At 41.6% G+C, this 24,805-nt stretch overlaps 1 protein-coding gene across 2 annotated transcripts in view; it reads right to left on the bottom strand.

The window, feature by feature from the left end:
• The window catches only part of LOC125367244 (cytochrome P450 3A25-like), a 75,308-nt gene that overhangs the window by 39,565 nt on the left and 10,938 nt on the right, over positions 1–24,805 (bottom strand). Inside the window, exons 7-13 of one of the 2 annotated variants that reach the window (XR_007214022.1) lie at positions 24,376–24,524; positions 23,532–23,659; positions 21,883–21,949; positions 18,753–18,913; positions 15,318–15,544; positions 13,616–13,778; positions 10,016–10,149 (exon numbers count right to left, since the gene is read on the bottom strand). Coding sequence is in view for 1 of the 2 variants with exons in the window: in XM_048367868.1 (XP_048223825.1) it covers positions 10,066–10,149; positions 13,616–13,778; positions 15,318–15,544; positions 18,753–18,913; positions 21,883–21,949; positions 23,532–23,659; positions 24,376–24,524 (979 nt within the window). In the remaining variant the exon portion in view is untranslated. Of the gene's footprint in view, positions 1–9,982; positions 10,150–13,615; positions 13,779–15,317; positions 15,545–18,752; positions 18,914–21,882; positions 21,950–23,531; positions 23,660–24,375; positions 24,525–24,805 lie in introns of those variants that run through there. The other variant, XM_048367868.1, reaches the window with a different exon arrangement.

Genomic DNA, 24,805 nt, shown 5'->3' on the forward strand with positions numbered 1-24,805 from the left:
TTTGGCTGGTTAATTCTCTTGAGCCATGCTTCCAGCCTGGCTCTTTGCTGGTTAGTTGGGAGATGGAGCTTTAGAGGGGTTTTCCTGCCTGGGCTGGCTTTGAACTGTAATCTTTGCCACAAAATCCTTTTTATGTCCAGTTAAAGCAACAAGGAGATCAAATAGAAATACTGTGTTTTTGTTTTGTTTTGCCAGTCCTGGGGCTTGGACTCAGGGCCTGAGCACTGTCCCTGGCCTCTTTTTGCTCAAGGTTAGCACTCTGCCACTTGAGCTACAGTGCCACTTCTGGCCTTTTCTATATATGTGGTGCTGAGGAATCGAACCCAGGGCTTCATGTATATGAGGCAAGCACTCTACCACCAGGCCATATTCCCAGCCCAATATACAGTTATTCTGAATTGCATATAACACTTTAGTATACTTAATTGAGGTAAAGACATTGTAGGTGTCACTAAGCCTTTGTAATTACAACAAAGAATGCAGAAGCTGGTGTCCTTTTAGCTTTGTATCCAAGGAAGCTTACAGATTAAACAGTGAAAAATGGCATTTGAGTTAAAAGGTGTTCATTTGAAAGACTTTGACATAAACAAACACTTAAGTGAACTTTGGTTTACACAAACAATTACTTTTGTAAATGGGACATAAAGAATGAACTCAAGCTCTTATCTTATAAGACATTCTCATACCATCTGCTATATACTCAAACATTCTGGGATTTGTCTTAATTTCCACCTTTTTCCATGGGACACAACTTTAAGACAATTGTTACTTTCCAAATCCTTTCTTATCCAGAGGAAACAATTTCTCGTTTCCTCAATTTCCCTTTCCAAGGCTCTCTTTTCCTTTTTGTTTACACTTTTCCTTACTGGTTTTCTTCATCACTGCTGTCCAGGAGAAGAGCTGTGTCTCATTCCTTTTACTACTTTCCTTGATAAAGATGTTTCCTTTGCACAAACAGCACATACGATGATCAACTCCTTTGATACAAGATTTACAATTGCAGTCAAGGAACAAATACTTTCAGGAAATTATGATAGTTTTTATGTATTACAATGAGATAATTTTGAACATGCTTACACACACACATAGACAAATACATGTTTGTAGAGAAGGTTTAAGGCTCTCTTAGGTTTAAAATGAAAATCAGCCACAAATTCTCTTGGAATTACAATGGCAAATATTATTTTTCCCAATATGATATAATCATGTGGTTAGTTTTAGACAAACAGGTAATACCAAACAAAATACAAGACAAAACTTAGATTTAGCAAACAGCAAACAGAATTTAACAGAATTTGCATGCTTAAACAAACATTGATAACAACAGAAAATCTTTAAAACAATTTTGATGCTGAAGCACTTTAGTATATGTAAGCTTGGTGGAAGAGTGGGGAGTTACAGATCCCTCCCCCCCATGTCCTTTGTCTCTTCCAGGTGTCAGTCTCCAAGGTCTGTAGAAAGAATAGGGGGAGAGGATGGACAGACAGGTTTCTAAGGAGAGGAGGCATTTGGATAGAGCTGTGGGATAGGGTAGAGGTGAGAGGGAGGGATTTTTATTCTGCAGCCTCCTAGAGGAGTTTGCCTTAAGGGAGAAATTAAGAATCCAGATTTTTGAAGTGAGTAGGAACAGGGAAGAGAAAAGGAATGGTTTAGTGTCTATTTCTCAAAGGCAAAAAGGATAGGTTTGTTTTGGGTATGCTATGGTATTTTGGGGGTGGAGGAGAAAGGAGAGAGAAGTAGGAGAGGGCAAAGGTCAACAGAAGAAGTTTGCTTAGAGTGGGAAGTTTTTACTTAGAGAATCCAGATCAGATAAAGAGAGGGGTAATGTGGTTACAAGAGCCAGGAGGAAGAAAAGACTTGGGCTTATGGAACTGCTGATCCAGGATGGCTAGCCTTTAAGAGGGAACTTACAGGGGGGGTCCCTGGGACCCTGCCTGCATCTCACTCTCAAGGGCATGAATAGAAGGGCTGTCAGTGGGAATAAAGGTGATGTAATGGTAAATGATTTCCAGTGTGGAGGTCGTCAGGGAGAGAGAGAGAGAGAGAAAGAGAGAGAGAGAAAGAGAGAGAGAGAGAGAGAGAGGAGGGAGGAGATGGAAATTGCTACAAAGCAAGGAAAGTTCCCTTTCTAGAGGAAAGAGCTGGGAGGCTTACAGCAGAGAAGGACTTGGTGGAGCAAGGCAGGAGAGCAGAGGGGACGGAGAGCAGAGGGGCCAGCTGAAGTCAGGGAAGGGCTTGGTGGACAGAATAGGATCAACAGGGGGGTCTCTGGAGTGGAGGCAGAGGAGGGCTTGGGTGTAGGGGACCTTGGACTCTTTGCCATTTTGCTGGAGTATTGTTTAAATCAGTAAGAGTAAAATTGAAGGTTGGGAATTCAGGCCAACTTTGGACATCGTTTACATGAAAGTGAGGCCAGATTTCTGTAGACAAACCAATCAGTTTTCTTTGACTGAGTAGATTGCAGGCATGCCAATAGGGTGGCTCTGGAAAAATATACTTTAGAGCCCATTTTGGAAAATTTGGCAGGACTACTAGAGTGGCCTATCCCACTGTCTCAGGCGTCCTGGAAGCTTTGGGAAGGCAAATAAATAAGTGCTCAATAATTAGGAGAGGGAGTCCCCAAAGTACTAATTTGTTGGGGATTCATCTTGGCCTTAAGGGGGGAAGGGCAAGGAGAGCGCTCCTGAGAAGCCGCCCTTCCCCCAGCCCTGGGGCAGTGTGGAAGTGAGCCACACCTATCTCCTTCTGGGTGGGGAACCAGAAGGGGTAGCTTTGAGACCATCCCCCGCCTTGCGCCAGCGAGCACACAGGGCGGTACTATGGGAAGTGACATTAGCCCATGAGGTAGGTCTTTGGGAGCTGCTCTTGGACGGACAAGCTCGCCAGCTCATGCTCAATCCTCGTCATCACTACTATATTACTGTGAGCCCCTCCCGAATAAACCAGATTGCTCTCTGAAGCATCTCTGAGATCTGTCTGCACCTGGCTTCCTTGGTGGGTAAGGAGGGAGGAAAAGGGGATCTCATTCGGCAACGTGCACCTTAGGCTAGCCCGTGTCCCTCGCTCCACCTTGGCCACCTGCTGGTTGGGTGCCCAGGGGAGAGGGTGAAAAGGGGAGCACTGATAAGGGAGTAAGCTTAGCATCTCTGCACCAGGGGAGGTAAATCTAGCCCGGCACTAATTAAAGGGTGTCTGGGGGTCAGCAAAGCGTGAGAGACTCCCAGAGTCTATGGGGACCCTGCAGAAAGGGATTGGGGGACCTCTAATCCCCAAGTTTGTGGAGGACTCCCGGAGTCCTCTGGTCTGTGTCAGGGCACCTCTGCTACAGACCAAGCTGGCTACCTTGTCCTGAAGGCTTTTGGGTGGTGGTGGGTGGAGTCAGTCAAACGGCAAAGAGCCTCCTGCCTAGAGTTTGAGAATCCAGAGACAGGTGAGGGAGAAAGAAGAGGGGGAGATGAGGTCTTTTCTGGGTTTATGCAGGGGGCAATAATACCTCAAGCCACGTGGGGTGCCCATCCACGTGACATGCACCGCTTACAGAGGCAAAGGCCACAAGGCTATTTCAGATGGCTGTTTAGCCCAAAGTAAGCTTGGTGGGCTCTGTGCTCCGCATGGAGAAAGACCTCAGAAAAAGGAGGAAAAAGGCTCCATGAGAGGCAACCAGGAGGTGGGTGGAGGGACCCAATTACTCCTGGCGCTTTTCCTCTCCCAGGTTTCTGGCACCATATGTTAGGAAAATGGAGGAGAATGGAAAAGGAATAGGCAAGACTATCCTCAACAGGTGAGGACTGTTTATTGAGGAACAGTGAGGGGCCTAGACCTTGCCACGGGTTTGGAGGTTGTGTGAGGGAGTGAATTTGGGACCAGGCTTATATGGGGTCTGAGCAAGGAGGCAGAGGTTAAATAAGGAGCCACTAGGTCTAGGAACTTGTAGCTTTTCCATTTGGTCCACAAAAGGATAGTTTACAGCTGGGCTTAGGTGAGTTGCCCTGCCTGCATATCAAAGCAGGTTGGGTGATACCTGAGGTTTTGCCTGGTGTCCGTATGCACCTGGGACAATAGGGTGGGGGTCAATCCGTTGTGGGGCTTCTGCTTAAGTTCATACCCAGAAAGAAACAGGTCATTACCAAACCAGAGCCAATCATCATGAGGATGTAACTTGTTTAGAGTGGATTTTTCTAGTTTCCTGTGCCTCTAAGTGCCTAAGACTAACCAGTGATACTCAGTTTTCTTCATAGAGCCAGGGGTCCAGTCAGCTCAGAGGAGGAGATGTGCTAGAGATGAATCCAGTGGGGGCAGCCTTGAACCTGTACAGTGTCACATCCAGAAGAGATGGGCTGGATCTGGGCTGGGCTGTAGTGGTGTCTCCAAGATGTTCTGATGGACTGTCACAACTCCTGCCAGTTGCCTGCAAATTCCTACACAGACTGATTAAACAATCTTAACCTACCTAATATTTTCCTAGTTGCCTTTTAAGTATACTGGCTTTTGCAGGCTAGCACTGCACTGGTTTTCAAGACAGCTTTAGGCAGTGGCCCTTGGACTTTTACCAGGGCAATAACTTTTTATTAACCTGATTTTTAAAAAAAAATAAGGCTAGGATTTTCTAGGCAGACATAGAAGGCTCGGGCCCATAACCATCTCTGACAAATGCAGTCTCCACTCTGTACACTAGTTACTACTGTATCCCATGCCTCTAATTTATCTTATCTCATCTTCCAAAAAATGACTCTGGTCCCTTGATCTTAAAGGGAATTGATGGGCGAAGATCCATCTTCTGTAACTTCTTCAAGCTGACTCAGAGGTGCTGGGCCAACCTAGCTGGGAAACTAGGTTGCCAGGATCAAATGTTAGTAGGAGCGATATTTACTCCAAACTGGAAATTACATACAACATTTAACTTTTTTTTTTTTTTTTGGCCAGTCCTGGGGCTTGGACTCAGGGCCTGAGCACTGTCCCTGGCTTCTTTTTGCTCAAGGCTAGCACTCTGCCACTTGAGCCACAGCGCCACTTCTGGCCATTTTCTGTATATGTGGTGCTGGGGAATTGAACCCAGGGCCTCATGGATATGAGGCAAGCACTCTTGCCACTAGGCCATATCCCCAGCCCCAACATTTAACTTTTAACAACTGCACAGATCTTTTCTTGGGGGCACAGCAGTTTCTAGCCTTTGTAGCACTCTGGTTTACAAAAGCACTTTCCTGGCTGCCTAGGGAAACTGATCTCTGGTGACCCTAACAATTACTAACTTATCTTTGCAGGTCTTAGACAGATCTCAATAGGGACATGATCTCAAGTCTACAACCTTTCTTTTCCTGAACAGATGTATCAGCTCAAAATTCACTGCTAGTTAGGGCTTTGAGCAGATTCAGGGGGTTGGGATTTTTTTTAACTATTCCCCCTTTGACAATCTTAGCTTTTGCTACCCACTGTCACAAATGACTGGCAAGTTCCTGCCCAGTTACAAAGTAGACAGGCATGGGCAGTAGAAAGACATGCTTACAAACTATTCTGCTGTAAGCCCAACAGCCTCCTCTCCCACAGCTTAGCAAGTTCCTTTCCTTGGCAATACTAGGCCCATCTAGTGAAGGCAGTAAATAATCAGCCTCCACTCCCCTTTCCCTTGAGATGGCACTCCTTTGGGGGAAATTATAACCATATAAGCCAATAAGGTCCCCTTAGAGTGACCTTCAGGCCTGGGCAGCTGCAGGACCCTTATCAATCATTTGGGTAGCAGACATAAATCCTAGCTGGCCATGATGAAGACCCTGGGCCACAAGTCCACACCAGGGTCACCACCTCCAAGACCTCCTAGGTTATATAGGTCACCCCAGACAATAGACGGCACTTCTCACTTCTCCCTTGTGAGGAGGGGTCTTGCTGGTCCCTTTGCTGGCGATAAACCTTTCTTTTGTTCTTTTGTACCTGATGTCTGTGTAGTTTCTGGTAAAGTCTAATATATTCTAACATCTCCTATGACTTCCAGGCTTGGATTAACTTTTTTTTTTTTTATTATCAAACTGATGTACAGTGAGGTTACAGTTTCATACGTTAGGCATTGGATACATTTCTTGGCTGTTGTATACTGGGCACCAGGTGGGGCTCAAACCCACAATAATAAAGTCACCAACATTCAGTCAATCAGGCCAGGAGTCTTTATTCGGCTCCGATGCGACTGTTCTTCACCACTGGGATAGAGAAGAACGGTGGCATTGAGCTTTAGTAGGGCTGGGTTTTTAAAGGTAAAAGCCATATGTTCCATACCTGGGAACTGTTACAAAAAAACCTATAAGGCAAACTGGAATAGCAATTAAACAATCATTTTGATAGCCCTAATTTTTCCTTTTTCCAATTTGAAACAAACACTTAGGACAACTTTATTTCCAAACTTTAAATCCAGGAATTCATTTTTGATTTTTTTAAAGCCTTGTCTTTTACCAACCTCTGCTTTAACACTTTACACTTCAGCTTTCATTTGTATTTGAAACTCCACTCCTCTGCAGGCACAGCCTGACGCCTCCTCCTCCTCCTCCTCCTCCTCCTCCTCTTCCTTCTCCTCTTCCTCCTCCCTACAAACAGGCAGAATACACACACACACACACACACACACACACACACACACACACACGCGTGCGCGCGCACACACACACACCCTGGCCTTCTGATGCTTCGCCCCCTCCAGCAGCCAGGTACACTTGGAAGTGCCACCATGGCAGTGGTGCCAGTGTGAGGGCTAATCTGAGAACCTGAGTGACTATAAGTTTTAGTGTTAAAATTATAACAGCTTCTAAATCCTGGTGATGACTCCATGCTAGAGGGCTACACCTCCACCTGTGAGACTGGTTTCTTGTAGCTTGACATTTAAAAATATAGGGAGCCCTTGTTCCCCTCTGTATCTATGGTAACGGACAGTAAAAAATGATCATAGTCATACACTATAGAAATAACCATAATAGTAGTAGAAATGTCATGGTAACTTATGATTGAGTACTAGATTGTTTTAGCCCGCTCAAGCTTGCTTAGTGGTAATGGGAAAACATGGTAGCAATTGTTAGACTAAAGTTGGTACTAGGTCAGCCTGACCACAAAATTCTGCTTCTGTAAACAGCTTGCTTAATCCATTTGTGACTTGCTCTACCCCCTTCATTAACCCCCTGCACTAGTGCTACCTGACCACCTGCTGTCAGTTCCTGATACCAAGGCCAGTTCCCCTTTTCAAAGCCAAAATAGATAACTGAAAAGGTAGATAGGGCAAGACTTGCTTGCTAAATGCCATCCAATTAAGTATCTGCCAAGTTGGAAATACCCTGCCCCTGTTGTAATCACAGTAAAAACCCTACCTATCTGAGAGTCGGGGCTCTCAATCCAGATTGGCTGTGTTGGTGATGGTTGAGAGTCCAGGCTTGAGCTTGCAATAAAGATTCATGCGTTTGCATTGGAATTGGCTCCTTGGTGGTCTTTGGGGACCAGAAATCTGGGCATAACACCAGCATGTGGTGGGACTTCCTAGGATGCCTTTCCCCACTCCTGATGAGCCAGCAGTCGGGTCCAACCATTCCCTAATGCCACTCCCCCTCCTGCAGGTGTGGTCCATGTGGCAGAGACACCAGTAAGGGGCAGGACTTCCTGCTCCGCTGGTTATTACATTAGCCCAGGACAAGGTAGTCACAGACCAGTAAATAAAATCCCTTTTCCACTTTTAACTGCGCCTCTGTGGATTTTGCACATTTGAGAAAAACTCAAGCTTCCTTGTGAAGTGTCTCCCTTGTATTCACAGAGACCCCTCACCTGTCCTTCCCTGCAGGCCACCGTACAGAGGCGGCCTAGTGGTGGGCAGCTTTCCTCTCAGCAATGGCAGAGCCTGCAGGGCTCCCCAGTGGCATCGGGCCACATCCCAGCGGCCTCTGCCCCAGGAAGGATGAGTTGGGAGCAAGTTAAGCCTTGACCTAGGTGGGTGGGTTGGGGTGGGTCCAGTGGTAGGAAGGAGGGGAGATGCCATGTGCTGTGGGCCCAGAGGCCTGGTGTGGGTCTGTATATCATACTGTGTTGGGGGCATGGCCTGTTTGATCACTGAGCAGAGAGAATGGAGGGACTACTGGTGGGTGGGGGTGGGCAGATCACATGGCGATCCAGGTTTGTTTGTTTTTGTGCTGGTCCTGGGACTTGAACTCAGCCTGGGTAGGTGCCATCCCTGAGCTTTTTTTGCTCAAGACTAACACTCTACCACTTGAGCTGCATGTCCATGTCTGGCTTTTTTTTCCCCCTTAGGTAAGTATATATTTAATTGGACCCCCTCTACTCTGAAGCATTCATTAAAAAATTAGATTGTTTTTATAAATGTGATGTGCAAGAGGAGATACAATTACTTAAGTAAGATGAAGAGTACATTTGTTTTTGAGTAAGATCTACCTCCAGCTTTTTGGGTGGTTAATTGGAGTTAGTCTCATGGAGTTTTCTGCCCAGGCTGGCTTCAAGCCTTGATCCTCAGATCTCAGTAGGCTGGAACCACTGTCGCCTGGCTTTTGTTTCTGTTTTGACTTTGTAACAAGAGTCTTTTTAGGTAACCCCGGGAGGGCTGGAACTCAGTGCTGTCCTGGCTCTTAGTTGCTGGAATTACAGGAGCATACTATCACAAAGGGTTTAGTGTCTCTCTGGATGAATTATCCAGTAAAATGGACTCGGCACCTTATGTTTTTTAAAGTTCTTTCACAACCGTCTAAATGGTCCTCATGACAGCAGCATGAATAAGTTAACTGCATGCATATATCAGAAATCACAATGAAACCCCTTTGTACAACTAATATATGGTAAGAAAAAAACCGTAAAAATTGTAACAACAGGACTGATCAACAGTGTGATTCACAAATCAATTAAGCCAAATAGGTAGAAGACAGAAGGTATGCTAACAGGAACTGCCTAAAAACTCCTAGTTGTAAACAGCTATTTTACTGGCCTGTTTGCCATATAGCTTATATGAAAATTTAATCTTACACATAATTTTTCTGCTTGTTCTTCATGCTGGGAGACTCAAAATGAACACCCTTTCATGTTACCTGGGCTATCTCCTGTGCCCACATCTCTCAGAGCACATTATGGCATAAACTTTGGTCAGACAAACATAGGACTGGAGAGATGAGGTGCCAGTAAACCAGGAGGTAGGAAGGATCAATGCCACCATTTGGTCTTCAGGCATACATTCCATTATGTACACCAGAGTAAAGCTCTTGAAAATTCCCTAAAAGCCAGACAGACATATGCTGGGCATAAAATAGAAAATTAGCTCCTTACAGCAGGGAACAAGGAAAGCTTCTTCCTAATCCTAGATAAATGTAAGCACCCACTTTCTACCCTCTCTCTTTTTTCTTTTTCTTTGTGGTTTGTAGGGATGAGCTCTTTTTTTTTTTGCAAGGCTAGTGCTGTACCACTTTGAGCCACAGCTCTGCTTCGAGTTTTTGCATGGTTGATTGGAGACAAGAATATCCTGAGTCCTTGAAAGACTTGAAAGCTGGGCTGGCTTCTAGCAGGATCCTCAGGTCTCAGCCTGCTGAGTAACTAGGATGACAGGCATGAGCCACAGTGCCCGGCCAACTCCCCCTCTTAACATACATAACCAAAGCAGATATTTTCAAAGAGAGATCTTTATTTTCTCAACGTAAGATTGACTATAGTGTTATTACAAAGAAAACATGTGATAAGTATCATTATTATAGTTACAAGACTTCCCATTTTCCTTAAAGAAATTGTTGATAAATTATAGAGAAATGTTTATTTTAAACTGAGTTGAAAAGGAGCTGATGAAAGTGGATACAGATAATACCAGAAGATCCAGAGGGGATAAATCTGCCTATTTGGTGACAATGTAGCCATTTCCTCTACATTATGAAATAATTGATACTCTACATTAGCAATCACTGAGCAGGATTAGTCAATTTCTGAACTCCTGAGCATCCATCAAAAGCAGTTCATTCAGCACACCTTGGTCATTATTTTAATCACACAGTAAGTTAAAATCTCTGGTGTTCCTGAAGAACATAGCAGTACTCCTGAAGGAAATTCATATTCCATTTATGCTCCATCTCTCAGCATAACATTTAGAACAATAGGAGTTTCTGGTTGAAGGAGTAACTTCTTGCTTAATACAAGAGGAATCTGCAATTGTTGGAACAAATATGTAGAGAAACAATGAGTGAACGACCAACCACCACTGAAGACAGGGAAAACAGCTACATAAGAATAATAATGAAGTGGGTGTCAGTGGTTCATGCCTGTAATCCTAGATACTCAGGAGGCTGAGATCTGAGGATTGGGTTTCAAAGCCAGCACAGGCAGGAAAGTTCATGGGACTCTTACCTCCAATAATCTATTCACAAAGAGCCGGAATTAATGCTGTGGTTCATGTTGTACGGCACTAACCTTGAGCAGAAGAAGCTCGGAGACAGTGCCCAAGGAGCCCAAGTTCCCACACTGGCAGGAAAAAAAAAGAAACAACAAAAACCAAAACAATAATGCAAGTTGGGTGCTGGTGGCTCATGCCTGTAATCCTAGCTTTTTAGGAGGCTGAGATCTGAGGATCAAGGTTTGAAGACAGCCTGGGCAGAAAAGACCCCATAAGACTCTTACCCTTCAGTTAACCACTAAAAAACAGGAAGTGGAGCTGTGGCTCAAGTGGTAGAGCACTAGCCTGGAGCAAAGGAAAAGCTCAGGAATAACACCCTGGCCTTGAGTTCAAGCTCCACAATCAATGTCCCCCCACCCCCCCAAAAAAAACAAAGAATAATAATGCAAGCTGGTAATCATGCTTGCCATCTTAGCTACACAGGAGGCTGCAACCTAGAGAATCATAATTTGAAAAGTTCCTAAGACTTGTGTCTCTTAAGTAACAAACTACCATGCCCAGAGATATGGCTCAAATGGTAGGATGCAAGCCATCAATGGAAAGGACAAAGGAGGCCCTGAATTTTGTCTCATTATTGCCACACACATGTGAGTTCACACATGCATGCACACACAGAGACAGCAATGAAGAACTTTTTAAATGGTGGATCAATGGCACTTGCATATTTCTTGGGAAGGGACTTAGAACGGCTGAAGAGAAATCTCACTTTTAGGTGGGTGATGTTAGGAACATGTTGAGATTTCTATAGTTTAGACATAGAAGTATATTTTTGGGGTGTGCTGACCCTGAGGCTTGAACTCATAGCCTAAGTGTTGTCCCTGAGCTCTTTTGCTCAAGGCTAGCACTCTACCACTTTGAACCACATCTCTACTTCCAGATGTTTTGGTGGTTAACTGGAATTAAGAGTCTCACAGACTTTCCTGCTTGGGCTGGCTTTGAATCATGACCTTCAGATCTCAGCCTCTTGAGTATGTAGGATTATAAGCATAGACTATTGGTAGAACTGTATTTTTTAAAAGAAGGAGGTGGTTTTGGCAGCAAGAATAGGACAGTCAACTGCAATAGACCAAGTTCCCAGCATGGAATGGTGCAGCTGCAGAGTGCAGTAATGGAAGTGAAAGTCAAGCAAAGAACCTCTTGTGGGTAGCTCACACATATAATCCTACTCAGTAGACGGAATCCTGGGAGATTGTGGTTCAAAGCCAGCTTGGGCAGAAAAGTCAAAGACTTTCCATCTCCAACATAACCAGCAAAAGAGCCAGGCTGGAGGTGTGGCTCAAATGATGGCACACTAGCTGACCAAGCAAGTTGAGCAAGCACAGGGCCCTGAGTTCAAACTTCAGTAGTGGCAAGAAGAAAAGGAAAGAACCAGTCAAAGTGGCAGGAAACATATACTGGTATATGAACAGACTGTATCTACAGATACAATTTTGCATTTAAAGAAAACTGAGAGGACCTGGAGAACAGAACAGGGAGAGTAAAAGCTTCAGAGAGTGGTCTGGGCAGAACTGTATAGTGAAAGGGAGGGATAACTGTGCTACTCTCACCATGCAAAATGTCAATGGGAGGGAGGAGTTATATTGGAAGTGCTGTAGACCTGGAAACTAACCTGCTCAAAATTCATTTCACATGAAAGGGCACGTTGTTCTTTTAATTTCTACAAAAGAAGCATTTATGGACTTTCTCTAAATGTATCACCTTATTAGACAACTTAAAAACAATACACAGTTTATTTTCCCTGGAGAAAGAGGCACTGAAAGATATATACAAATGACATGTATTAAAATATTTTAAGGTGAATATAAAAGAACTCCAACATAATTGCATGCCACTTCTGCATATATATTTGCTAGTCCTAGGGCTTGAACTCAGGGCCTGGGCACTGTCCCTGAGCTGCTTTTGCTCAAGTCTAGATTTTATTACTTGAGCCACAGCAGGACTTCCGGCTCTGTTTCTGTGGTAGAACGGAATCAAACCAGGGCTTCATGCATGCTAGGCAAACACTCTCCCAGTGAGCCACATTTCCTGCCTTGGATATCACTTCTTAAACATTTACTGAAGGATTTTAATGCACAAACTCCACATGGCTGGCAATTGTGGAAGAATTGAAGGGAGGTAAAGCAGAAACTAATGGGGACAATTTTCAACATAAAGAAAATACAGAGAGCCAAATCAGATGGCTTAATGACAACATAGGTGCTATCCACATAGGTGAAAACAGCCTACAGGAAGCCATAATAGAGCAGAGGAATCCATGGGGTCTGGACAAGATGGGGAAAGCTCCTTGTTGGGGTTTGGAGATTGAATTTGGACTTGAATTGTTGATGGCTTGCGGGAATAGTAAAGGATTCCTGTTTATACAGGACAGAGCTCTTGAAATGTGAGGACAAGTAGGACAGCTACATTGTTGAAGTTCTTTATAGCTAGAGCAGTGCTTTAAGTCAGTGATTCACCAATGAGGAGCTTTGAAAGCCATGTTCTTTTGAGTTATTTTTAAATACCTGAGATGACCAAGCATCATGATTATTTTAAGCTGCTTGGTGATGACAGTGTACACAAGTGGTTTGGAAACATTAATTGCAGGGATTTGGTAAGCTCTGGTAAAGTGGAGCCCTCAAACTTCTTTTGACTGTACTTTCATGTTTCATCTCCAGTTAATTTGAAACCAAACTATTTCTTTCTTTTTTTTTGCCAGTCCTGGGGCTTGAACTCAGGGCCTGAGCACTGTCCCTGGCTTCCTTTTGCTCAAGGCTAGCACTCTACCACTTGAGCCACTTCTGGCTTTTTCTATATATGTGGTGCTGAGGAATCGAATCCAGGGCTTCATGTATGTGAGGCAAGTACTCTACCGCTAGGCCATATTCCCAGACCTGAAACCAAACTATTTCTATCAGTTAATTTGAAGCCAATTTTAAAACCTTACTCAATGTCAAGGAGCTCACACAGAATCATGTCATGCTGACTTGAATTGACTATTAGATCAGTTTAATTGTGCTTTATGCCTCCACAGATTTATAACTTGAAATAAACCATTAAAGTTTAAAACTAGCTCTGAATAGATAATTTTCCACTAGGAAAATATTAAAATGTATATTAATATTTTAATGATAAAATATTAAACATATACATATATACACTGATACATGCAATAGATCTCTAATTTGAAAAAGGACTTCCTTGTAAATCATTCATTCTTTATACAGAAAGTTTCTGACTCACCTGGGTTTCTTTACAGGGTTGGAAGGAGAAATTCTGCAGGACTCTGATGACAGCAAGTTTGATGTTCATGAGAGCAAACCTCATGCCGATGCAGTTTCTGGGCCCAGCTCCGAAGGGCAGGTATGTGTATGGATCAATGTTGTCTTTGTTCTTCTTGCTGAACCTGGTATCACAATGTGAATGAAAACCAGTTAATGGAACACAAACCTCTCAAGAACTGCATATTTGCAATGGTCATTCATATGTCCATAGCCTGTAGTATACCGGATAGACTTCTGGACTGGCCAGTTTATACTACTGCATTTAACTTTGGGAAATGTACACTGAAGCTCATTTCTGCACCCCTTACCTTATAGAAGCTTCTAGTGTTGTTGAGATGATATAAATACTGTTTGATGGAAAATGTAACATACACCATAATTCCAATTTCTACTGTAAAAGGGAATTAGACTGCCTGAAGTAACATAATGCCCTGGCTCCCACGGAAGCTGTTCAGATGTTCCTGGAGGCAGGAACAGGAGCAGGAGCAAACCTCTACCACTTGGGAGTTTTAAGGTTTCCTTTCCTCTTTCTCCTCCCCTTGGCTTTCTTTTCTTCCTGTCATTTGTTACGCTCCTCATCCTCTTGCTTGTCTTCTCTTCCTCCTGCTGTTTTCTCCTCTTCCTCTCATTTTTCTTTTTCTTCCTCTTCTTTTCTTAAATCTTGTTTCCCTTTCTCTCTGCCCCCCTATAATGGCATGGTTTGATCCTCTGCTCTTTTTCTATCACTGACATTTTGCCTACCTCCTCCATTAAGTTAAAAATGACTGAAATCCCTTGAGTTATTCAGATTAATTCTTCTTAATTCATTATATTAAAGAAGACATTTGTTTAGGAGGAGTGATGAGAGCATCAACATTATATATGCTTCCAAGAATTATTATACTTTAGGGAACGTTGTGAAATCTATACAAGTGATCTGTAACAGCGCAATACTGGAGTCAGGGGAGGGTTGGGATGTGTGTGTGGATGGGGTTGCCATACAAGAATATGGTGTTACATACCTGTAATTAAGCTACTGAGGGATGTGAATGGAGGAGGATCACAAATTTTAGATCATTCCGGAAAAATTTAGTTATATGGTACATGAAAAGTAAAATCAATATAAAAGTGCTACAGGTATTACTTAAGTTAGTATGCTTTCCTAGCAATCAGAATGTCCTGGTTCAATCATCAGTGTCTGTGTATGCATAGATATAGGACCATGAAAACAAGCATCTGTTCATTAATGAGTATTATCTTAAGTCTGACACTGTCAATGGGCACGTGTTTTTTTTTTTTTATGTCAGTCCTAGGGCTTGAACTCAAGGCCTGGACACTGTCCCTAAGTTTCTTTGGCTCAAGGCTAGTACTCTCCCACTGCAGTGACAGCTCTACATCTGGCTTTTTTCTGTTTCTGTGGTCATGAGGAGTTGAACCAAGGGTTTCATGCATCCTTGCACTCTACCACTAAGCCACATTTCTGGCCCCATGTGTTATTTTTCTGGTGCAGGGTTGTACAATTTCAAAAGTGATGACCATTTTGCAAGGAAAAGGTTCCCTAAACAAAATGTCAGATTCAAATGAATGGAGAATCACTTGTATATAACCTCCAGTCAGACTCTTTATCCCATGCATGGCTCACCCTGGTTGAGGACAGGCCCCTTTTGCTGGAGTTCCCATACCTTTCAGGGCAGAACTCCTTAGGCTCTGGCCAGTACTTGGGGTTATAGTGAATAGCAAAGGCAGGTATCATCACCACTGTCCCTTTTGGAATGTACACCCCTTTGACTTCAACATCTTCTTTACAGACTCTCTCAACTCTGTTAGCAATGGGGTAAAATCTGAGAGCTTCATTCACCACCATGTCCAGATACTCCATCTCTACCAGGGCATCGTATGTGGCAGGTGCCTAGGGAGAAAGAAACAGATGTTGGGAAATTAAAATCTGGAATAATTTTCAACTGAATCTGTGCTATATGATAGTATTATTACAGGCTCTAGAATTTAACTTGTCATCACTCTAGGCCTTCAGCATGTACAAAGTATTTAAACAATCAGGTCCTTGACTCAGTGAGACATGTGGCATTATGAATATAGGAGATATTTGGGACTAACTTCTACCAAATATGAGTAAAATCCCATGTACTGATTTCTCTCAAAGAAAAAGATTGCCAAGATTTTGACAAAGAAAAATGTGCTAAAGTTGCTGTCACTTTCAATGGAGACCACAAATCTATGTCAAAGAAGCATAGAAATGAAAAGTATCTGTTATTCCTATTTCTATTTCAAATAAGTCTTAAAAAACATTAGTTGGGTGCTAGTAGCCTGTAACTCTAGCTACTGAGGAGTCTGAGATGTGAGGATCATTGTTTGAAGGCAGTTTTGGGAGGAAAAGCCATGAGACTATTAACTCCAATGAACTTTCAAAAAGTCAGAATTGGAGCTGTGGCTTAAGAGGTAGAGCACTAGCCTTGAGCACAGAAGCTCAGGGACAGCACCATGAGTTCAAGCCTCAGGACTGACACCAAAATCACAAAGCAGTTTTAGTTGGGTACTGGTGGCTCATGCCTATAATCTTAGATACTCATGAGTTTGAGAGCTGGAGTATTTTGCTTCAAGGCCAATGCTGGTAGAAAGGCCCATGAGACTCTTATCTCCAATTAATCTGCAAAATGCCAAAGTGGAGACATACCTCAAATGGTAGAGTGCCAGACATGAGCATGAAAGTCTAATGAAGGAATGAATCCCTAATTTCAAGCCTTAGTACCACCATATAGAAAAACTGACTTGCTATATTGACAAGCCTTCATTTGAATTTGCAATATTCCAGGCACAACCTTTTGTGATGCTAGGATTACTGGTCTGTGCCAGCCTACTAGGCTTTTCAAAAAGACATTTGTTTTTGGTCCAAGCCTGGTGATCTAAGTCTGAACTTGGCAGTTTGGCTCCCTCATTGGCTAGGGCTGTACTAACTAAGCCATGCCTCCAACCCCTAAGGGGTTTTAGGTTGACAATTCCTGCTTAGCAATCCTAAGCAATAGTCTAATACTAGGATCAGTGTTAGGATAGAAATCTTGTATTATATTGGTGCAAGATGAATAATTTGTGCTATTATGACAGAAAGACTGATGAAGACTGGATGCCACCAGGGCCCCCAATTTCAGTTCTGCTGAAAGTTCCATTGGGAACAGGTGTCCACTGTCAGCTCCTTGCTGAGGTGCTGGACCAGTCTGTGGGTTGATGTTTCAGGGCTTGACTGATGTCTGAAGAAATGTCTTGCCACCATATAGCTACAGCAGCCCCATAGGGAAGGTGCTCTATGCCCCTCAGCCTCTCAAATTCGTAAAGATAGGAATTTTGTGTGGGAATTGTGTGGCTATTTCTTTTTTTTTTTTTTACAATGCAATACACATATTTATTTAATATATTATAGCAATATAAAATTACACACATATACACTATGCATTATATATAATAAAGGTCTTTCCAAGAAAATAAAAATGTTTCCTTAGTTATTTAAAGCCCTACTGAAATGTTAATAAACATTAGTCATGACATAACACTGTTTCTTTTAAATTTTATGCCAGTCTTGGGACTTGAACCCAATGCTTGGGTGCGTCCCTGACCTTTTCTTCCTCAAAGCTACCACTCTATCACTTGAGCCACAAGTCCACGTCTGACTTTTTGGTGGTTAATTGGACATAAGAATGTGGCTATTTCTTGGTGTACATTGGAAAGCCTATAATGTTGAGGTTGAGTTTGGCACAGGAGCTACACACCTTGGTTCCTGTCAAGATTTCTTCAGCTCTAGCTCTGTGATGCAATACGAGGATGGGTGGAACAGAACTGAGTAAGTGAATCAGCTAAGTCAGCCTTGCCCAGCTAACAGGTAGGAGAGTATGGTTTCAGCAGTGTCTGCACCGTTAAGTACTCATACACTGGACTGATAATTAATTGTTCACTTTTATGGTACCCAGGTTTTGTGGATGTTTCTTTACTTTGTATTATTGTGGTAATAGCAAATGCACCAGGGCCAGCATATCTTATATTTCTATGGATATAATTAATTTCCTATTTCTCTCTTTGTTTTTCTCTCTCTAGTTCCTTCAAATGTCTTTCTGCTTGTCTGTCTTCCTTTCTCTCTCCCTCTACCCTTTCCTTCCTTCCTTCCTTCCTTCCTTCCTTCCTTCCTTCCTTCCTTCCTTCCTTCCTTCCTTCCTTCCTTCCTTCCTTCCTTCCTTCCTTCCTTCCTTCCTTCCTTCCTTCCTTCCTTCCTTCCTTCCTTCCTCTATTTCTCTCTATTTCCCCTTCTCTTTTTTCTTTCCCTGCCTCCTGGGCCTTGGGCTCTTGGGCTCAGAGCCTGAACACTGTCCCTGACTTCTTTTTGCTCAAGGCTAGCACTCTGCCACTTGAGCCACAGCGCCACTTCTGGCCGTTTTTCTATATATGTGGGTGCTGGGGAATCGAACCCAGGACTTCATGAATACGCAGCAAGTACTCTTGCCACTAGGCCATCCTCCCAGCCCTCTCTCTTCCTTTTTGTGTTGGATCTGCAGCTTGAACTCAGGGCCTTGGGATTGTTCCTGAGCCTTTTCATTGCAAGTTGCTCCTATACCACTGGAGCTACAGCTCACTTTTGGCTTTTTGATTGGTTAATTGGAGATAGGAATCCACAGACTTTTGTGCCCAGGCTGCAATCTTTAGATCTCCTCCTGCTGAGTAGTTAGTATTCCAGGCTTGAACCAGTAGCAGCTAGCCATACATATTTCTGATGAAAAAAATATTGCTTTCTTTCTTGTTTAAATCAAGCCTACCGGGCATCGGTGGCTGCATATGTAATCCTCGCTACTCAGGAGGCTGAGATCTGAGGATCGTGGTTTAAAGCCAGCCGGGGCAGAAAAGATCCCCATGAGACTGATCTTCCATTTAACCACTCAAAAAAAGCCCCAGAAGTGATGCTGTCACTCAAAATGTAGAGCACTAGAGTTGAGCTATAGATCTCAGGGACAGCTCCCAATCCCCATTTTTTTTTTCCAAATAAAGTCCTACTGCAAGTTATGAGGAGGCCTGCTTGCCAATCCTTTATCTCATTCCATTTCCAGGTATCATGTCCTTACCTTATTGGGTAAAGCCGCATCAATCTCCTCCTGCAGCTTCTTCTGGATATCGGGGTGAGTGGCCAATTCATACATGATAAAGGAAAGTGCACTGCTATTTGCCTCATAGCCAGCAAAAATAAATACAATGGATTGGGCTGCAATCTCCAGATCAGACAGAGCTACAAGGAAAGGAAATATTTCAGATAAAGCAGTTCCATGTAGAGCCATGCTCCTGAACGGAAATTGAACTTTAAAGTCACAGTTTAGAGTCAGCTGCCTACCATGGTAGGTTGCAGCCACTGGTGGATATTTTAATTTTCATTAATTGAAATTCAGTATACTTGTATCTTCAGTTCTTTATTGTCTTTAGCAACATGCAAGATTCATGTGTGACTAGAATTCATTTTACTGATTAGCACAGGAAAAGGATGTTGTCTTGATCACAGAAATTAATGAACAAAGAGACAGGTCAACAGGCAAAGAGAAGCAGATATAGACAGGGCTGCTTCACAGTTCTATACTGTAGTCATTCCATCTCTGATTGAGAACCCACTGTCCTCCGTTAGATGGTTGTTAAATCACTGGTAGATCTGATACTGGTGACAGTATCAGGTACTGTCACCAGTATCAGATCTACGGATTAGTTTGTATGTTTGAAGATTTTAGTTGTGTAAATGAATGGGAGAAACTCAAGAGATACACTATTTGTCTCACTTTATATGAGAAGACATAAAAGTTTTTCTCAGTTTTTTTTTTGTCAGCTAGAATCCCAGCTCCACTTGTAGTTTTTTTTGGTGGTTAATTGATAATTGAGATAAGAGTCTCATGGACTTTCCTCTGTGGGGTGGCTTTGAACTGCTATCCTTAGATCTCAGCCTCCTGAGTAGCTAGGCTGTGTGAGCCACTGGCGCCCAGTCTAGTATTTCTCAGTTATACACAAATTATTTTATTAGATATTTTACTAAAAAGATCTACTAGCAAAAAATGAAGGGCTTCAAAATAAATGGAAAAAACTCCAAAAGGAAAGAAAAGAAACTCATGAACACGTGACACAATAGTCACCACTAAAGACAGTAGTCATGATCGCCCAACCCCAAGATGTTGATTTCTGTTTTTTTTTTTTTTTTCTTTTTTGGTTGGTAGTGAGGCTTGAACTCATGAGGTTGGTGCTGTCTCTGAGCTGTTTTGCTGAAGTCTAGTGCTCCACCACTTTGAGCCACAGCATAACATTGGTTTTCTGATGGTTATTTGGAGATAAGACTCTTACACACTTTCTTTCCTGGGATACCATCAAACCATGATCCTCAGATCTCAGCAACTGAGTAGCTAGGATTACAGGTATGAGCCACCAGCATTTGGATAAGTTTTGTATTTCTTACCACTATTTCTCCCTAAAAGAAATGAAGATTCCTTGTAGAAATGGTAGAGTCTAGTCATCTCTGGAGTAAGAAAAGAGAAACATGGAATACATACAATCAGGGAAGAATTTCCTGGATGACAGATGAAAAGGATCCTAAGTACTTTGGATATTACAATAGGGGAAGACACGTCATTATACATTTGTCAACACTCAGAATGTATGAGGCCCAGCATTGAGGCTCAATGTGAAATATGGACTTTGCTGATAATAAAATCTCAATATGGGTTCATGAGTGACAATATATGGATGGCATGGTGAGGACGATGATAACAGGATGGGTGCATATTTAGGAGAAGTAGGATATGGAAAATCTCTATACAGTTCCTTCAATTGTACTAAGAATTGAAAAGTGAGCTCAAAATTAAGGTCTGCTTTAGCTATCCAAAATAACAGATGACATATGAGCCCACATTAAAGGATTTTGGACTAGCAAACCTGAGAGTATTTGAAACCAGAAATAATGATAAAAAAGAATCTGCAACTTGGAATTGTCAGATGGCTGGGAGCCAGCTATGCAGCACTGTACCGTCTGCTTCATTATTTCGTAGGTCCTGTGTGGAACCAGTTTAACCTAGCTCTAAAGTTGTCTATGAGGTGAACCTTATGGGAATAGTTGATACAAATTAATTGGATTCTTTCAGGAAATAAGAACTTAATTCTCAGCTGTAAACAAGAATTACTTCTTTGGAGTTTTTCATTCACTTTGTTGTTTGTAGGAATTAATTTGAAATATTAACAGACATAAAACAGCATCATACTTAAGCTATGGATGTTTTAAATTTGTGTTTATTTATAACTGTGCCAAGTATTATTTTGCTACTTACTGTGTTACTTTGTGGAAAGGAAAATCTGTAAAGTGTTTAATAAATTAGTTCTCCTATGTATATCTGTCAGAATTTTGTAAAATATTAATCAGAATAAATATTGACTCTTAAAAAAGAATAAGTTGGAAATATGTAAGATTATGATGATATAAATTGTGTAATATATTAATAGCACTAGGCATTAATAAATGTAGAATAAATGGTGGGATTAGAGAATCATCACTTTTCAATCATTATGGTAATAGTGATTTTAGTCAAGAAATAAGTGAATGATAAAACCATGAAAAGAAGGAAGAAAGAAGGTCAGGCACCAGGGGCTCACGCCTATAATCCTATTCAGGAGGCTGAGATATAATTGTGGTTCAAAACCAGTCCAGGAAGGAAAATCTATGAGACTCTTATCTCCAATTAACCATCATCAAAAAAAAAAAAAAAAAGAAAACAAACAGAGACAAAGAAGTGGAGCTGTGACTCAAGTGGTAGAGCACTAGTCTCCAGGGGAAAAAAAAAGAAAAACCCCAGAGAGAGCACCTAGGTCCTGAAGTTCAAGTCCCAGGATCAGCACCAAAAATAAATAAAATAAAAAGGAATAAAAAGACAGGACATTTGTAGACTTACAGAGGTTTCTGATTCAGTGAGTCTAGATAAGGCTGAGATTCAGCATTTGTACTGATTTAGGTCATCCAAAATCTCTGAGGACGGCCAGGCATGAACTCCCTTTAGATTTCCAATGTATTTATCCCCAAGTGTTTCTGGAAAGTTCTCTGGCTTTCATATGCAATTCTGCAACTTGTATCTTACTGCAACTTGTTAGAAATAGTCTACCCAGAAACTCTCCATCACTTCTAGAAAAATGCCTCCTTTTGATTCCTATGTGTAGACACCAAGAAGAATCACTTTTTACCTTTATGTGACTCTTTATCATTGGAATCCTGAGAGTTCATCATAAGTTGGAGAAAATCCACTCTGTTCTGAAAGAAGAAAGAGAAATTACAATGACAGGAGGACAATTGTTCAGGCAGAAATGAATAAAAAAGACTGAGTGTAGCTTCTTTTCTGAGAATATGGACCCCTTAAGTCCACAAATAAAACTAGTGTTGCTTGAGTCAATATTCCACAAGCTTTGAGGAAGAAGTGGTTTCCTGAGAGAAGTCCAGGGAACTTCTCTGTCATGACTAACACTTTTTGCTCTTTTTCTCCCAAGTCTTTCTGACTTCTAGACACAGACTCTGGCCAAATATTGGCTGTGTCCTCCTGTCACACTTACTTAATGAGGAAGTAGACATGGACTTTGATCCCTGTTCTTCTGCCTTAATTATTAACCAGTGGCACACAGAGTAATGCATTATTATTTGTACAGGTAAACTTTGTACAATTTTGTACAATGTCAACTTTTGTGTTAGCATTTTCATACCCTGCACACCCCCTGAACACTACAAAACATATGACACCACAGTTACCCATGCTACCTGACTTGAAGACAGCCTATGCTTTCTCCAGGCTGCATATGGAAAAGCTGAGGCATTCACCTGATAGCTGAGCTTTCTAGAGACACCATGGCCTTCTCCAGGCCAGAAGAGGCTCACATTTAGCTTAGGTCTAACTCCTTCAGTTACCCTGGTAGGAGTGTCAGAGGAGAGATTTGGAGTTGAAATGACTCTGACCGCAGAAGCTGTGGGGTACAGTAATAGTAAATATGATTTTGAAATAGTGATTTATGTTTTTTGAAAGTCCTTTATAAAAGAAAAGTTCAATTGTGCAGTGTGGTTTATAATGGTATTTCTATATATGTATATGGTGTTCAATGATCAAATTCACCTTTATAAATGCTTTCTTATAACTTTCCCTCCTTAAATTCTTTTAATGTGTCTCATGATTCTCATACATGCAAATATTAGAGGTTAGTACTCTAGTAGGGCTGTATTTAAGTGAGTATCATAAATAGGGCTTGATATTAAACTGATCCTTTGACAATATAAGTGCTGCAGATTTGATAATAGCAATAAATGTGATTTCCCAACAAATATTCATTATTCTTTGATAGTGTTATGAAAAGAAGGTAAGTGGCAAAATTATTATTTTGCCAGAATTTATGCCATGGTATATTAGCTTTCATTTCTATTATTTAATGATCAACTTGATTTGTTTGATTTATTCTTAATCTATTTGTCAAATGTCCACCTTCTTTATTTACACCAAATGCAAACCCTTCCCCCGTCTAAACTCCATATACCCTGTTTATTTTTTAACAAAATACAGAGAGACAGGTACAAACTACATATAAACTGTTGAATATTTTGTCAGTATATGAGCAGCAACATTCCTCCAAGCTATTGCTTGAACTCAAGATCCCTCACTTCTTGCTCACAGCTGATGTCTTACTCTTTGAGCTCTGCCCATGATTTAACATTTTGCTGGTTAGTTGGTGATGGAGCCTTTCAGACTTTTTTACCCAGTCTAGTTTCAAACCACAATCCTCAGATCTCAGCCTCTTGAGCAGTTAAGCCTATAGACATGAGCCTTCAAACATCCAGCACCCCCACTCCATTTTACCTTCTGGTCTGAATCCAGACGATTGTCTTTCATCCTTTTTACAAATTCGCAGAAAAAGTTCACAGAGTCATGTGGAAACATGGATAAATTTAACATCTCATATAATGGGGTAAGGAATGGAAACAAGGCTAGAGAAAAGGAAAACAATAGCATGTCAGAGGATAAATATGATCAAAGATTTTATGCATGTATGGGAATGTCACAATGAAACCCCTCCCTTTGTGAAATTAACATATGCTGATTTTTAATAATTGTGAATAGAGACCTACAGAATAGGAGGAAAATCTGCCAAAGGAGTTTTACTTAGAATATATAAAGAAATCATACAACTGATAACAAAAATGAAAATAGGTCAGGTCTATATGAGCAAAAGACTTCAATATTCACAATTTTCTATGAAAACATTCTTAGCAGCAATATTCACAATACCAAAAATGTGAAAATAACTTGAATTTCCATAAACTTACAGGGAATATAATTAGCCAGAGAACACTAAAATGATAGTCCCTGTTTTACTTGACAATACAGAGCCAAACAAAAGAAGCAAAGTATAAGATATCATCTAGTCTATGATTCCATTTATATGATTTTCCAGAACAGGCGCATTTACATAAACAGAAAGTTGATTAGTGGTGGTTTAGTTCAGGGGAGATTCGAGGAAGATGATGAAAAAGTTCAAGAGTGGACAGAAGTGTTCTGCAGTTGACCATGCTGATAATACATGCATTGTGGAAGTATAAAAGGCATTGTGTTAGCATAGTATGAGCAAATGAATCATTAGGTATATTATTAAAGTTCCTTTGAAGAAAGATAAAAGAAGAGATAGAAGAAATAGCTTACATACCCACAGAGAGATTCAACGGATCAAAAAAATCAAATCGTAAGAGTTTCTTGGCTTTTTCCACAAAGGGATCCTTTGTGTTGTTGAGGGAATCGATGTTCACCCCAAATGATGTCCCTGTGATCACATCCATGCTGTAGGCCCCAAAGATTCTGTGTATAGAAAGACATGGGTGAACTGTACCTCATTCCAATTCTTCTGCTACACATGAATGAACAAATTCAAGGTAATTCATGTACCAGGGCAAGACATGGAGAGAGCCATGCACTGTCAAAATTCCTTGCTAGATCAACAAGTGGGCATTTCTGGTCTCATCACATTTGTGAAGTGTTTATCAGATACCAGTCATGAAATTTTCTTTGTGTTTTGGGGTGATGAGGCCATGATGGTAAGTTTGTTTAACCTCTGAGTTTTCAGAAATACAAAGATCCAT

The sequence above is a fragment of the Perognathus longimembris genome, chromosome 1, assembly GCF_023159225.1.
Source record: "Perognathus longimembris pacificus isolate PPM17 chromosome 1, ASM2315922v1, whole genome shotgun sequence".
Taxonomy (NCBI): domain Eukaryota; kingdom Metazoa; phylum Chordata; class Mammalia; order Rodentia; family Heteromyidae; genus Perognathus; species Perognathus longimembris.